The 16,548-nt window shown below is 46.4% G+C and overlaps 1 protein-coding gene across 1 annotated transcript in view; it reads right to left on the bottom strand.

Annotated features, from left to right (window-relative positions):
* The window catches only part of KSR2 (kinase suppressor of ras 2), a 399,224-nt gene extending 388,591 nt beyond the window's left edge, over positions 1-10,633 (bottom strand). The window contains exon 1 of the mRNA XM_055323016.1: positions 10,454-10,633. Within this exon, the coding sequence (XP_055178991.1) occupies positions 10,454-10,633 (180 nt within the window). The remainder of the gene's footprint in view (positions 1-10,453) is intronic.
* Between the last annotated feature and the right edge of the window lie 5,915 nt (positions 10,634-16,548).

Genomic DNA, 16,548 nt, shown 5'->3' with positions numbered 1-16,548 from the left:
TTAAAAACGAAACTAAAATAAAATAAACTTGCTCTGCCACCTCTTAATAAAAACAAAGCCCCTGGATTCCCTACTTGACTGATGAGTTCTTTTTCATACCTATTTGCCTCATTGCTTGAGTCCAAGCCACTCAATCCTGCCTAAGCACCATCCTAGTGCCTTTGGGGCTGAGCTCACAGAGAAACATTCATGACTACGTCTGAGTGGCATGATACTATGACTAAGAGGTGCACAGGAAAGGGGAAATTCACCATTGCCTGTGACCCCAGATTCTGGAATTCTGGAATGGAACTAACACAGGACAGAGCATGGAGGTGGCGGCTGCAAAATTTGGGTCAGAGACTTGTCAGGAGTCTGTGGGCCTGGCTATCTCTTGTCTATACCTGGTAGGTTCCAAATCTAGATACAGACTCTTCTTGAGACTATTTTTTTCAGCCAGAATAAGGAGTGGCCTCATTCTCTCTGTTCCAGAGAGTAGAGTCAAAGGCTAGAAGTCATCAGAGAACAGATCCAACTCAACAGAAGGAGATTAATTCTAACCATTATAACTCACCCAGATCAAAGGGTTGCCTTTTGAAAGAACTTGAATAGACATTTTTCCAAAGAAGAAATAGAAATGGCCAATATGCACATGAAAAGATGCCTAATATCATTAGTCACTAGGGCACTATAAATGAAAACCACAATGATACCACTTCATACCCAGTAGGATAGCTACAATTTAAAAAAAAAAAAACTTTTTTTAATTTAAGAAAATAGGAAGTATAGGCAAGGATGTAGGGAAATTGGAACCCTGGTACATTACCAGTGGAAATATAAAATGGTGCAGCCACTGTGGAACATAGTATAGCAGTTCCTCAAAAAATTAAACATGGAGGGGTGCCTGGGTGGCACAGTCACTTTGAGTATCTGACTCTTGGTTTCAGCTCAGGTCATGATCTCAGGGTCCTGAGGTCAAGCCTGACATTGGGCTGTGTGCTCAGCAGGTGTCTGCTAGAGATTCTCTCTCCCTCTGCCCATCTACCCTACACTAGTACATGTGTGCACATGCTCTCTCTTGAAAATAAATAAATATTTTTAAAAAATCAAACAGACACTCATGATATGACCCAGCAATTCCACTCCTAGACATATACCCAAAAGAATTCAAAGCGGGGACTCAAACAGATACTTGTACATCAATTTTTATAAGCAGCATTATTCACCATAGTCAAAGGCTGGAAATGACTCAAGTATCTATCAACAGATGACTGGATACACAAAATGTGTGTGGTCTATGCCTACAATGGAATATTAGTCAACCATTAAAAAGGAATGAAGCATTGACACAACATGGATGAATCTTAGAAATACAGTGCTAAACAAAAGAAGCCAGACACAAAAGGCACATGGTGTACAACTCAACTTCTATGAGATACTTCAAATAGTCAAATTCATATAGACAGGAAATGGAGGTGACCCTGCAGCTGGGGAGTTACTACTTAATCAGTACAGAATTCCTATCTGGGATGATGAAAAAGTTCAGCAGATAGATAGCGATGATGGTCGCACAATGCTATGAATGTTATTTCATGCCACTGAGCTGCATACTTTAAAAAGGTTATAATGGTAAACTTATGGGATATATACTTACCACCATAAAAAAGATTTTTTTTTTTAAAGGCTGCCTTGGGAGATAGTGCTCACCCCAAATCACCACGCCAAAGCTGGACACTGGCTAAGAGGTAAGCCTAGCCAACCTCTTAAGGGTCCTCCTACCTTGAGAGGATACAATTTTCAAGCAATTGGGTACCACAGTTCTTTCTACCACAATAAGCTTAAGGGAAGTTCAGGAGCTATGAGGCCCAACCCCATAACTGCTATCCAGCTTAGCGTTGTGATGAGCACATGGTTTAAAGACTAAAGCCTGCCAGGCACTGATGGGAAGTGAGTCATCTGTGGGCGAATTCAAAGATCCAGACCTAGTATCAGAATCTTGTTCACTTACGTCACCTGCAACCCAGCAGGTGTGCCATTGTCCCATCGAAGGCTTCTATGGGTTTCTCCTTCTCACACCTTGCTCACACACATTGGGAGCTCAGTTAGATTCACTGAATAAATGAATGATACAACCAAAGATGGAACCTCTGGAAGGCTGAGATACCCTAACCTCCCCCTCCCATGCCCATCTATTGGAGGGAATGCTGTTAAGTACTTGCCATGTGCCAAGCACCTTGCTCAACAATTTAATGCATGATTCCATTGTAATCAGCATAACAATCCTAATAACCATGATCCTAATTTTAAAAGCAAGGAAACTAAAGCTCAGAAAGGAGAGCTCATTTCTCCCAGTTACTTAGCTAGTTTATCTTGAACTCAGACTGGAATCCAAGCAATCTTATGGCGGACCCCAAGGCTTGCACTAGATTATACTACTTTAAGGATCCACAAAAATTCCTAAAGACTCAATTATTATTTCTGAGTCTTCATCTCACTTTTCTACTGGTCCAAGCAAACTCAGGACAATGGCTGCCTAGTAACCCCTAGTAACAATCTCAGTCTTTACCAAGAACAAGATTTCTATTATGGAAAAATAGACAAATCATCTCAATGGCCAAAAGCAGCACTATCCAGCTGAAATACACAGTGAGCCACCTGTGTAATTTAAAACTTTCTAGTAGCCTCCAGAAAAAGAATAATAAGATACAGGTGAAAGTAATTTTAACAGATTTCATTTAACCCAATCTGTCCAAAATAACATCATGGCAGCATGTTGTCAATATAAAACATTATTAATAAGATATTTTATATTCTCTTCTTCATGCTAAAGGTTCAGAACTTGGTGTGTATTTTATACCAATGACACATTTCAGTCAGAAGTCACCACATTTCAACTGGTCAAGAGCCAAGGTGGCAAGTGGTTGCCATACTGGACATCCTGAATCTGTTTCCTTCTCTTTGTCTCATCCTTACTTGCCTCTGTGGATGCCCTACTTTGTCTCCATTGGTTCTATTTTTCTCCCCAATAGCTTTCACCTATAAAAGTCACTATCAGAGACACCTGGGTGGCTCAGTGGTTGAGCATTTGCCTTCAGCTCAGGTTGGGATCCTGGGATCGAGGCTCTGCGCAGGGAGCCCACTTCTTCCTCTGCCTATGTCTCTGCCCCTCTCTCTGTATCTCTCATGAATAAAAATCTTTAAAAATAATAATAAAATAAATAAAAGTCACCATGAAATGAAAGTATCTGAGTGAGAGTATTGCACCATGATGATTTTCACTAACCTGATAGCTATCACCTCTGACCACCTCAGCATGATCGCCTGCACCTCCCCTTTGCCTTCTATTCACTCTTCCATTCTTCTCTTCCAGGCCACGCCACCTTTGGGGAGCCCACAGCAGAACAGTAAACCTCTTCTCAGCCTCCAGTTTGGGTCAAATCAGTGACTCTAAACCTTAGTAAACTCACTTGTGAAACAGGAACCTGCCCACTGGAGAGATGTTGCAAGGGTCACGGAAACCCTACAGACAGTTATTCTCTGCTTTGACTTTCTCCTCCCCATTCTTTGGCTTCTCCATCCTCCATCCCAGCTGCCATGTGTCCCTTGTCTTCTTCAGCTTCTGAACACCTCCCCACTCCCCAGCTCCAAAGCAGCACTCTGGGGGCGAGGAGGAAGGCCAGGTCCCAACAGTTGGAGCCCAGTGGGTGGGAGCCCAGAAAATGACTGATACTCTGGGGGAGGAAGAAGACTCCCCAGTTTTCTGCCCATTGGAGGAAGAAGGATACCAAGCTCCCTAACAGAATCCAATCCAAATACCCAGAGGGGAGAGAGAACCCTTCAGAAATAACTTCTGCCACTGACTCAGAGTTGTGAGACCACCCCACTCCCCATATCTTTAATAAGAATAAGAAGAAGGACGAGGCTTAGGTCTTTACAGGCTGGTCACTTTGTATGGAAAACCAAGTACTCCTCTTGTATCTACAAATCCCTAGGTCCTTCTCAACTAGAAGCAGGAAAGATGAGATTCTAACCTGAGGCAGCTGCCTCCTTAACCTTGAGCTCTCAGTCATCAAAACATAGGCAACCAAAAGATAAACCATAAATTCAGGGGCACCTGGGTGGCTCAGTTGGTGAGGCATCTGACTCTTGGTTTCAGCTTGCCTTCTGGTCTCATGGGTCGGGAGACCAAGCCCCACATCAGGCTCCACTCGGTGGGAGTCTGCTTAAGATTCTCTCTCCCTCCCCCTTTGCCTTTCCTTCCCTCTCCCGCTCGTGCGCTCTCTCTTTCCTTCTCAAATAAGTGAATTTATTCATTTTAAATAAATAAAAATAAGTAGATAAATCTTTTTTTTTTTTTAAAAAAAGCCTGAACTTACACTGAGGAAAGGGGAAAACAGGCCCTTTTCACATGCGTGGTGAAGGGTAATCTGGCAAAACCTATCATAAGTCCTGAAACTTTGCATATCCTGGGATTTAGCAATTCCCCTGGAATTAAAGGACAGTTACAAATCACAAGAATGTCTACTAAGGTATTATTTATAATGTTAAGTCTCTAGCCTTCCTCAGAGCTGTAGGTTCGAATATTCAACTATCCACTTGACAAATGGAACGTGTCCAAACCAGACTTGTCTGTCAAGCTCAACCTATTCCACCTCCAGTTCTCACATTTCAAATAAAGACACCACCATTCACTCAGTTCGTTTTTTTTCTTTTTCACTCAGTTCTTAAGCCAAACACCTAGAAGTAATCCTCCATCATTTATTTTCCCTATATCTGATTTGTGAGCACCTCCTGTGCACCTGACCTTCTGAATCCAGCCACCTGCCCCATTCCCCCAACCAGCATAACAGTCACTTCTGGCTTTGGTTTTTCCATGATCTCCCAAATTGTCTCTCTGTTCCCATTCTTACCCTCTATGGTCTATTCTCCCTGCAGCAACCAGAAGGACCTTCTAAAAAACATAAATCAGTCACCTCCTTGTTCACACTTAGAACAAAATCCAAGTATCTTATCAAAGCCCTCTATGACCAGGACCCTGCTTCTGCCTCCCTTGTGTCCCTCACCCCTTCCCTACCCACCCACTCCACTCCAACCACAGTGGTCTCCTTGCTGTTCTAATAACATGCCAAGTTCATTCCCACCCAAGAAATTTGCATCTGCTGCTCCTCTGCCTAGTGCATTCCAAAGATATGTTTTGGCTTGCTTCCTCAAGTAAAACCTCCTTGAGGGTACCTTTGCTGATCATTCCACGACCCTCCCTCTTTCCCATGCTATTTTGGTTTTATTTTGGGTTTTGGGTTCTTCCCATAGCTGCAGTACATTGTTACATTAGATTGTTCATTGGCCCCCAGTGAACCACACTTCCTAGATCACATACCCTTAGATAGTAATTTCTACATTGACTCTGTGCTTATCCATTTGCTTTGGCAAATGGGACATTAGCAAACATTACGGAAGCCAAGGCCCAAGAGGGGCTGTGCAATGGGGCTTGTTCTCTTGGAACACTGATGCTTCCACCAGGTAAGAAATCTGGCTGTCCCACTGGAAAGGCCATGTGGAGGAAAACCAAGGTACCCTAACCAACCACCAGCCACGTGAGCAAGGCCATCTTGGACCATCCAGCCCAGCTGAGCCATCCAATGATGACAACCACATGAGTGACCCAGGCAAGATCAGCAGAACTAGATCATCCACCCTACAGATCAGAGACCAGCAAACTAGCTGTAACCTGCAGGCCAAATCTGACCCACTGCCTGTTTTTGTAAGGGCCAAAACCTAAGAATAGTTTTTACATTTTTAAATGTCAAAAAAAAATCAATAGGAAAATAATGTCTCTCTGGCATGTGAAAATTATATCAAATTTGAATTTCAGGATCCATAAATAAAGCTGCATTGGAAAACGTCCATTTGTGGAGAAAGTTCGTCCACGGCTGCTGCACAGTACAACAGCAGAGCTCAGTGGCTGTGATGGAAGATGTGTAACCCACGAAGCCTAAACTATTCACTAACTGCCCCTTTACAGAAAAAGTTTGCTGGCCCTTGCTGCAGGGCCATCAGACTAACCTTTAAACAACTTTTTATCGTATCACTCCAAAACCTTTGAAGACTTCAATCTCCTTCCTCAAAGGAATGAAATTTGGTCAGTCTGACTCCCTTGTCCTTAGTCAGATCTCAAGAGTCTGTGACCTAAATTCATTTTCTATGACATTCTTCCAGTATTCTCCATTCTGGACCAACTGGTCTCGAGGCTGCCCTATGAAGGCATGAATGGGCGCGATATGCCTTCATCTGGTTGGCTGTTCTTGCCGAGCAGGTTCTACCAACCTGCTGTGATCTCAACCTTCCCCATCCTTCTCTCCACTCAGGGTCCCCAAGTCCCCAACCAAGAAAGCTACCCTAACTGCTTTGCCAAATGTTTCCCTGGGTGTATTCTATGGAACATCAGTCCCAAGGGATATCCTTGGAAAAAGGAAACGCAGCAGATTCTATCCTCTCTTGGAGTCACCAGACACACATACCTGATATAGTAAAGGCTCTGAGAAGTCTGTTTCCCCTTGTTTAACTCAACCTTTCCCAGATGTTTGAACCAAGGAATTCATTTTGTTTACAGAGTACTTGTTAACTACCAGCATCTAATACAGTCCATGGATTTCAAGTACTTGTTGGAAGAATAAAAAATGCCAAGAGAAAAAAAAAAAAAAAAGCCAAGAGCCCACAGAACTAGAGTTCCACAGAACATACTTTGGAAATGCTGCTCAAACTCTTCCCTTCCATATTTTGGAAATGCTGCTCAAACTCTCCCTCAGATCTAGCTGCTCCTTCCGTGTTATCTACCCCACACCATGTAATGCTAATCATATCATCATCTTAACTATCATTTATTTGGCCCCTGAGGGCTGTGCTACACATAGTCCTAGAACTTTGAAAATATCTTTTCTTGGGAACCCTGGGTGGCGCAGCGGTTTAGCGCCTGCCTTTGGCCCAGGGCGTGATCCTGGAGACCCGGGATCGAATCCCACGCTCCCGGTGCATGGAGCCTGCTTCTGTCTCTGCCTCTCTCTCTGTGTGTGACTATCATAAATAAATAAAAAATTTAAAAAAAAAGAATATACATTCATTAAAAAAAAAGAAAGAAAATATCTTCTCTTTTAATCCTCATAACCACCAAAGTAGGTAATGCTATTTTTTTCTTGCCATTTTGCCAAAAAATTAAGCCATGGGTCCAGAAAACTTAAATCACTAGCCCAAGATAAAGTTAAGTAGAAAAACTACAATTTAAAACTTTATTGGTCTAACTCCAAAGCTCATGATCTTTCTTCTCTCCCAGAATACCTCCTGGTAACATGCCAAGGCCAATGTTACTGGCTATCCACCCAATATCCCTTCGTGATTTCGTCCATGCCAGCAGAACCCTGATTTTGTATGGAGTGGCAACAGATCAACTGAGGCAATGGACCACGACTCATATAAACCACTCACGATGGTGTTCTCGCTTCCCCACCTCCCAGCCTTGCAGCTGGGACTAGCCATCTAACTGAGTCTGGCCGAGAAGACACAATTAAACGTCATCTGCGGGGTAGGTAACTGCAGGTATCCTGGGGAAGTGATACAAAGACATGATGAACCGTTTATCCCTGCACACGCCTCACCTGGGTGTGATGGCTAAAGCTTCAAGAGCCATCTTGCAACCATAAGAAAGAGGCCATTGAGAACTCAAAGAGACATCGGCCCTGATGTTATTAACTTACTTGAGCCAACTCAAGCAGCCATATACCTCCAGACTTCTTGCTACACGAGAAAAAGCAGCCACTGTTCACTTGAACACTGTGGTTGGATTTTCCAGTTCATGCGGCTTGAACACATTCCTCATGGACCCACATGCTGCCCTCCCATATTATTTGCTGTTTGGACTTGATCATTATTTCACATGTATATTATTAGCCTTGTCTCCCTAATCATGCAGGACACTTCCGGAAGGCTCACTCCACGCTGTACATTTTTGTTCCCACAGGGTCATATGCATGCTACTAACTTGTGCCTATTATTACGGTTTTCAGGGATAGTCTGTAGATTCACCGCTTACTTTAGTGTTTGTGAGCAGGAAGTGCTCACCATCAAATAGCAGAAATACACCATCTACCTCCTAATAGGTGGGTATTTCTCAGAGTGTCGATGTGAAAGCATGCATCAGAAACACCTGGACTGTTTCTTAAATGCAGATTTCTGGGCCTTCCCCCCCTCTCTGCCCCCCCAGTCCCATCTGAATTAGAACCTCTGGGGTAAGAGGCTGAGAATGTGCATTTTAAATAAGCTCCCTCAGGGTTCTGGTGAAGGTTTGGGGGAATAAAGGACCTCTGTCTGGTCCAACACCTGGGTGAGGCTCCTAGGGACCTGGCTGTACCTGGAGTCACCACCCTTCTTCCTCAGTGGCCCCACCCTTGCCCCAGGGACCTGAGAAGCACAGACTGGCCTGAATGCTGGAGACCCTTCCCTGCGCAATATCGGGAAAGTGATTGTGAGGTTGCTCTGTGGCATCCTGGGACCAGGAAACTAACAATCAGATGCACTCTGAGTAATTGCCACCTTTTTCAACTCCATCCCCTGGTTTTCAAAGAAAACCACTGTGCAGGGAAGAAGCCACAGGGACCAGGGTCCACTGTGACCATCACCATCACTCAAGGAGCTATCAGAGGATGAAGCATGCTTTGAAAAGAGGTAAAGAAAATTGAAGGAACTTAGTGATACCAGAACTAGCACTTGGGACTCCTGGCACAAAGGACCAGAAGACGACTTTTCGGGTTACTTATTTATTCACTGCCTGCAGCTCTGAACAAAATCTTACCTTGAACACTGCTCACACACACAATAGAAGGCTGGGCCAGGGCATCCCACACTTTTTCTTCTAGCAACAAAGTCCTAGCCTAGACTATTCTCCCGAAGCTCTGAGAAAGAAAATACCTAGCCTCCCAACTGAATTTCCACTCCTCTGATATCTCTTGACACTTATTTTATTTCATTTCTGAGGATCATCTTCCCAGATGACAGGTGCACACAGACATGTATTCTAGGGTAGCAAACAGCATATTACACTCACACACACTCCACTTTCAAATCGATGACCTTTCTGTGTGCTGACAACCAGCTGAAGTTAAAACCATGGAAAGGGAAAAAAAAAAAAAGATTTTAAAGTGAATCAGAGAGGGGGGCTTATCCCAGGCCAGAACAGGGGACACAGGGCTCAAAGATTCATCAGGGACAGAAGAGTTCAGGCCTTAGACACTCATGGGCTGGAATGAGGGAACCTCCCAGCACTGCACATGCCCACTTCGCCAGAGGGAGAACTTTCCTTTGCTCCCAGCCCCACAGCCACCACCCTCAGCAAATGCCAGCTAATGGGAGTTCCCAAATTTAATCAAGCTATGTGTACAGCTGGTTTGAGGGAGAAGTGAGTGGAACCCTTCAGATGTCTCCAACAACGTGGATGCCCAATGATTACGTGCACACCAGACATTTTCTAAGGCTCTGGAAACCTTCCTCCTTTGACCAAATGGCCTTGGGAAGAAATAATTTCTATCATCTTCGTTCAGAGTAACTTTGAATCCAACTCCATCCCCCAAACTGCTTCAAACTCCCCCTCAAGTTCTGTGGGAGACAACGTTACAACTCAACAGAGGTAACTCCTCCTCTGACCCCTCTCCTGAACGGTCCCACCAAGATTCAAGAGTATTTTCCCACACCACTCGCATGTGCTGATCCAGGCATATTTTATGTTCTTTTTATACGTTTCAGGCCTGCAACAGTTCCCTGCATCAAATGATTTGATTGGAAATGGGGAGCTCAATGGGAATTTTTTCTTTCTTTTTTGCTTTTCTTTTTCTTTTTTTCCTTTTTTTTTTCATCTTGCCTCCTGACATGTATACCACTGAAATAAAACAAAAACAAAAACAAAAAGCAAAATCCAAGGGGCAAAATCGGGGCTGGGAAGGAGGCCGAGAGCAGAAGAGGTCTATATTTATAGGCAGCCCCATTCCGCGAGCAAAAACCACCTTTTGACCACCTGCAGAATGCGCAAGGTCACGTGGGTTCTCTGCAGCGCCTTGATGTCTTACCCAGCACACAAGCCCCCGTGGCATAGAAACAAATCCACAAGCGGAAAAAAGAGAGAACTCACTCCTCGGAAAGGAAGCGAATGATAATAACAGCCGCAAGAATAATAATACAGAAGGAATCACAATTACTACTACTACTACCACCACCCAACCAAGCGTAGACGACAGCGGTACAGTAAAGGGACATCCAGTGCAGGCTTTGCAAAGAGGATAAATCACAGAAAATCAAATCGTGCCCACCTTGCTGCCCTTCCACACCCTCCTGCCCTCCCCCCCCCCCCAACCAACAGAATCCAAGGAAAGGGGGTGGTGGGGAGCAGGGAGAGGTAAGGAAAGATTGCTTTTTTTCCATAGGCAACACCTACCTCCAGGGTCCGGATCTCTTTTTGTGTGAGGTCGTTGGAGGTGGCACATTTGGTCCTAAGCCCTTCCAGGTTGGAGATGCTCAGGTCTATCATGTTTTGGACCAACTCGCACTGCTGTAAGGCTTTTTGCAAACTCAGAGGCTGCTGCTCCTCGCTTTTCGTCATGTTTTCCTCATCCATCGCTTGCTCGGCAAGCCCCCTTCCCCTCCTCCTCCTCCCAGAGAGAAAAAAGGGGGGGGGGAGTAGAGGTAGTCTACCCCCTACGCTCTCCAACCACTGCGACTTCTCAACAATGTCTCATGTAGAAGAAACCCAACATCTCACACAGGGTTGAGGGGGTGGGGTGGGAGGAGGGGACGAGAGCCAAAATTTATTATTTTATTTTGGGGTATCAGGCAGACTCCATTAGAATGTCTCCTCTCTCTCTGAGTCTCTGGTCCCTGAAAAGGAGAGATGCTGTTTCTCAGAAGCAAACCAGGTGATGTGATGCTGTCTGTACACTTAGGGGGGAGGAGGAGGAGGAGGAGGAGGAGGAGGAGGAGGAGGAGGAGGAGGAGGAGGAAAAAGAGGAGGAGGGGGGAAGAGGAGGAGGAGGAGGAGAGGAGAGGAGGGAGAGGAGGAGGCGAAGGAAAACAGCGCTCACTCTTTACACACCGGCTCCGTGAAGGACAAATGTATATATTTTTGGCTGGCTGGCTTTTATGTCAAAAAAATTCTGCTTTGCCCCCCTCCCGGTTGCAGTGACACGGCATTGTCCACCGTTTGGGGAGCTTTAGCGCGTCCTCAAGATGCGGTCTGCATTGCTCGCGCGGCTGCGGCGGCGACTGCGGCTGGCTGCTGTCTCCTCCTCGCGCTGCTGCTGCTGCTGCTGCTGCTGCCGCCGCCGGGCTCCGGGGGTGACGGCTGCTGCATTCGCTCCTGCCTCGCTCCACACCGACATCTTGCCTGTCAATCAAAGCGCGGGCGGGCGGGGGGGGGGGCGCCGGCGAGGGATGGAGAGCGAGCGAGGGACCTGCGGGGAGCGGGTTGGTGGAGCGGCGCCGTGCGCGCAGCCGCCCCGGCCCGGCGCGCCAGGGACCCGCCGGAGGAGGCGGCCGCGGCGCGCGCAGGCTCGTGCACCTGCCCGCGGAGGAGCCGGCTCGGGCTGCGGCTGCGGCTCCGGCTGCGGCTGCGGCTCCGGCGGGGCCCGGGGCCCGGGGCCCGGGCGCGGGGGGCGGGGGGCGGGGGCGGGCTTCGCGGGGCTGCGGGGCTCGCGTGGCGGAGCGCAGTTACTACCGGGCGTGCGTGCGTGCGAGCCGGCGGGCAGGGAGCCTGCGGGGAGAGCGCCCGGGCGCGGGGGCTGGGCTGGGCTGGGCGCGGGCGCGGGCGGGGGGGGGCGGGCGGGGGTGGGGGCCACTACTACGGCACGCTCTCGCGAGACGAGGCCCGAGGACCGCTCCGCAGGTGCGCTCGGGCTGGGAGCAGGTGTGCACCCAACTTTCAGACCCTTAGTGCGTGCTGGAGAGGCGGCAGCGTGAACCTGGGCACGTCCTCTCTGGCTCTCTGGCTCGGGGCGTGTGTGTGTGTAAAACGAAACAAACCTGATCGTCTTCCATGAGCCCTGTGTGTGTGCGCATCTGTTTGTCTTTTTGTTCGTTTGTTCTTTCTTGTTACTGGGGAAAAGAAAACAAACAGGATCGTCTTCCATGAGCTGTGGAGAGCTGCCTCCCCGAGTGCGTGCGTGTGCGTTCGTTTGTCCTTTCTTGCTACTGGGGAAGAGCAATGCAAACCTGATGTCTTCCATGAGCTGTAGGAAGCTGCCCACCCCTAGAATTGGTACCCTGGCCTGCAGTTACCTTGACGGGTAGCTTTCCATTTGGACGGGGAAAGGGGCTTTGCCCTAATCTGATTGTTACCAGGTCCTATGTACGATCTGATCCCAGCCTACCTAAACGACCTTACACCAGCAAACTAGGAATGGTTATTATATTTTTAAGTGGTTGGGGGAAAAATCAAAAGATTTTGTGCCGTGAAAATTATAAGAAATTCTAATTTCAGTGTCCATAAATAAAGTTTTATTGGACCACTGCCACCTATTCGTTTTATGTCTGCATTTACTGCTGTGTTTTAACAGCAGAAGTGAGTACTTGCAACAGGCACTGTATGACTTGTAAAGCCTAAAATACGTGCTATCGAGTCCTTTCCAGGAAAGTCTGCCCACCCCTGACTAAATCAGCAAACATATTCTTGCCTCAGTTCTTTGCTCTCCATATCACCTCTGTGCAAACCACATTTCCCTCTAATTCTCCCCTGGTTGGTTCCTTGTCACTTGGTGTTGACTCAAATATCATCCTAGAGAGGCTTCATCTTCCTGATGATTATCTTAACTATTAGTACTCCCAACACACATTGCTCAAAAGATGTATTTAGGATAATTAGCAAAAGGCTCCTCTTTCTCCAGGTAAACAGAGCTCCATGGCCGGCAACTGGGTTTATAGAGCAGAGTGACTCAGAACACATGGTACAATATGTATCCCTTAGAGGAAGCCACTTGAGAAGTAGAGAGAATGACAGTGATGGAAACTTTTTTTTTTTTTTTTTTTGGACTGTGGGCCATGAGGTTTTATGGCTCATACAGAGCTGACTCAGCATTTTCAAAATCCATCTGTGGATTTGGAGGTGCTCAAGCGAGTTCTCTGTGTCCTCATTCTTTTGGACTGTGAAGTTCCTGGATTCCAATTCTCTGATAAAATTATCTTTTCCTCTATTTTCCCCTTCTTTTGCTTTGTTTCTCTTGAACATATTAATCATGATTATTTTAAAGCCTTGGTTTTATTCCAGTGCTTCAGTCACCTGCAGAGTCTGTTTCTATTGCCTGTTTTTCTATTTGTTTTCAGGGATTTGGTCCTGTCTCTTGGCAGGCCTTGTAATTTTTATTGAATGCCATATAACATCTGTGTATGAAAAATATATATATAAAGTCTCCAGGTAATATCTAACTCTGGGGAGGGCTCGCCCTTTCTCTGCATGCAGGTGGCAGGGGTACTAAGCATCTTAATCCAATCAGGGGCTGAGCTGGGTGGAGGCTGTGTTGCAGTTTTAATAAGAGACCATCTGACTTTGGCTCCCCCCTCTAAGGCTCTGCCTTTCAGAGAGTCCAACTGAGAACTTCAGATGTTCACCGAGGCACCTCCCCCTGGTCCTGTGCTCTAATTCTGTAGCCATAACATGGCAAGACTGCTGGACACTCTGCTCTGTTTTTCAGGGGCTTTCTGTTTGGCTTCTAGCCCCTTGGCCTGCACTGCTTCAGAATTTACCAAATATCTTAAGGGGAAAAACGCCAACATCAAGCACTTTTCTATCCCTCCCTTCTCTCTAGGATAGTCTCTCCAGTCCTAAGACACTGCTGAAATTCTGCTGGTTTCTCTGTCCCCCAGCAGCAGCATCCTTGCCCAGGAAAACTCTAGATTTCTAAGTGCCCAAAATTGCAAATGCCCCAGGGAAAAAGTGGCTGCAGTTTGTCAACTCACTTCAACATTGTTTCAGAATTTTGGCCCCTCCAGTTCTGGTTGATTCAGCAGCTTTCTGAATGCCTTTAAGTAGATGATGATGGTGATGATGGTGATGATGATAATGATTTGATTTGGCTTTTCTAGTTGTTCTCAGAGGAAATAGACATTTAAAAAATTAGCCCATAGTTCGGAAGTCATCACTGGCAGGGTTGTAAGCAAGCACACAAAGGCATTGTTTGCCCCCATCCCTGCATAACCACTATCACATCTTTTCAATTAATTGCTATAGTGGATATTTGTTATGCTTTGCATCCAGCCCCCTTTGAATACCTTTCCTATGTTTGGAAAATACCTACATTATGAGTCACATCTCTCCATAAGAGAAACCAAAGCAAAAAAAAAAAAAAAGAAAGAAAGAAAGAAACCAAAGCACTCCTCCAGAACCTTCCTTCGCAAGCAAGTTTCATGTGATCTGGGCTCTACCATTACACATGTCACATGAGATTTATACTTGGAAGTGAGCAACAAAGAGGAGTCTATCTGATAGTAAGCACAGCAGCCAATGCACCTGCTTCCAGGTGGACCGCCCCTGTGTAAGCATGGGGTCTGTGCCGAGAGGCATAGCATGGTATTCACAGGAGTGTCCAGTTGTGCAGTTTGAGCATCATTCCCAGCTGTACAGTCTGAAACTAGCACTCTTGTCCTCCTGGAGATTCCACAGGCTTTCTAACCACCTGTCTTAGTCTGCCTTGGCTAACCTAACAAAATACCGCTGGTGGATGGCTTCAACAAGAGAAATTTATTTTTCTCACAGTTCTGGAGGCTGGAGACGTTGGTGCCAGCATATTTGGGTTCTGGGGAGAGCCCTCTTTCTGGATGTCAGAGGGCATCTTGATGTGTCTCACATGGCAGGCATGACTCACATGGCTTCCTTTTCTTATTAGGCCATTCATTGCCTTTTGAATTAGGGCCTTACCCTTTGGCTTCACCTAACCCTAATTACCTCCTGAGCATTGTAAAGGTACATTAAGGGGTTAGGGCTTAAACATATGAATGTGGACGGGACCCATTTCAGTCCATAGTACCACCCTGTAAAAGCACTTTTACTTGACCCACCTGGAGTACATTGTGTCTCTGCCACAAAGGACCCTAACTGATATTCTTACCAACAATTCTGAAATCAGGAGACACTACCAAAAGTGGAGATTTCTGGCATTTCTGGGAAAACAGGAAGATCTGGCTTCATTGGGCAACAATTGGCTAGATTTGAGAGACAGCTGTCCCTTTCAGATGGGACACAGGCTCTCCAGTTCCCCAGGGCCCCCACCTAACACCCTTCATTGATTATTTGGATTTCCTGCCTGGCCCCTGTTGGCATTTGCATTTGCTGCCCCTGGTACAACTTAAGGTAGTTTGCACCTCAGATCAATAGAAATCTCACCAATCACCAGCTTGGAGAACTGGAACTGACTGCTCAGCGTTGTGCTGTGGTTGTTGGGACTTTGTTCTGGAAACTGCATAGCACTCTGGATGCTCCATGTCTCACAGTGCCTTTATCAATGGTGGGAATAAATTATTCTTACTGGGCTATAGAATGAGCTGAGCTTGGAAATATCACATCAGATCCTACAGCTTTTAGTTTCAACTATAAGAACAGTCTCATATTAGAAATCCAGTCCAATCAAAATTCTACTCTTATATGCGGTTTAATACTTCTCCTCCACCCACTCTGGTCTGACCCACAGATGGCTCAGGAATCTGCATGGAGACTAGGGCAGGTGTGTCCTCTCTTGCCCCTTCCTGGGTCGCCTTGCTGAAGTATAGGAGAAGAGGAACAAGCAGAAAGGGACCCTTTGCTGAGAACAGGTATAGTTCTCTCAAGTGTCACATGCCCCCCACCCCCTGCCATGCGCTGGCAAGCACTCACATGATCTTTTACATGAGGCGCACTGGGGAAATGTTTGGAGAACTCTGTGGGGACTTTGTACAGACTCAGTGCACATGCTGGGTGACTTCCTGCACTCCTCTTTTCCATTCATACCCCAGGAAGTACCCCCAAATTCTTTTCCTGAGGTTCTGGGTGAGTCTTTTCAGGATGACTCAGACCTACATACATAGTCTGGCCCGTGGGAAATAGGGTGCGCCTTTGCCCTCTGCCCTCATTTCTTGCCCTGCTGTCATGGGCAACCCATGTGCTGGCAGGGACATGCCAGCCACACCCCGCCTTGGTGCCCCCAGTCTCATGAGTGATTCTTCTTTGAGCTCTCCTCTCTTGGCTTGGCGATCAGAGAGGAGAAGAAAATTCCCTACAAAGACCTGTCAGAGAAACGTCCTCTGCAGAGAATCTGACCTTGTTTTATATAGGCTGGAGGCTGATGGTTATTGATGGTCAAGGGACCAATCTGACCGCCTCTGGACAGGAGGAAGTGTGGTTGCCCATTGCCCTCAGCTTTGAAGCTTCAGGTGAAGTTCTGGGTCAAGAGGAAAAAAATCCCATCCCACATTTTGTTATATTAGTGATAAGCTGTCCCCGATATTTTCTAAGTTGCATTGTCAATAGGGACCCAAATGGGAAAGTGGCACATTAGGAAGTAGCAGGGTGGC

Source organism: Nyctereutes procyonoides, unplaced genomic scaffold (genome assembly GCF_905146905.1).
Source record: "Nyctereutes procyonoides isolate TBG_1078 unplaced genomic scaffold, NYPRO_anot_genome, whole genome shotgun sequence".
Taxonomy (NCBI): Eukaryota; Metazoa; Chordata; class Mammalia; order Carnivora; family Canidae; genus Nyctereutes; species Nyctereutes procyonoides.
The sequence above is the reverse complement of the archived record's forward strand: the minus strand, read 5'-3'. Positions and strand labels throughout refer to the sequence as shown.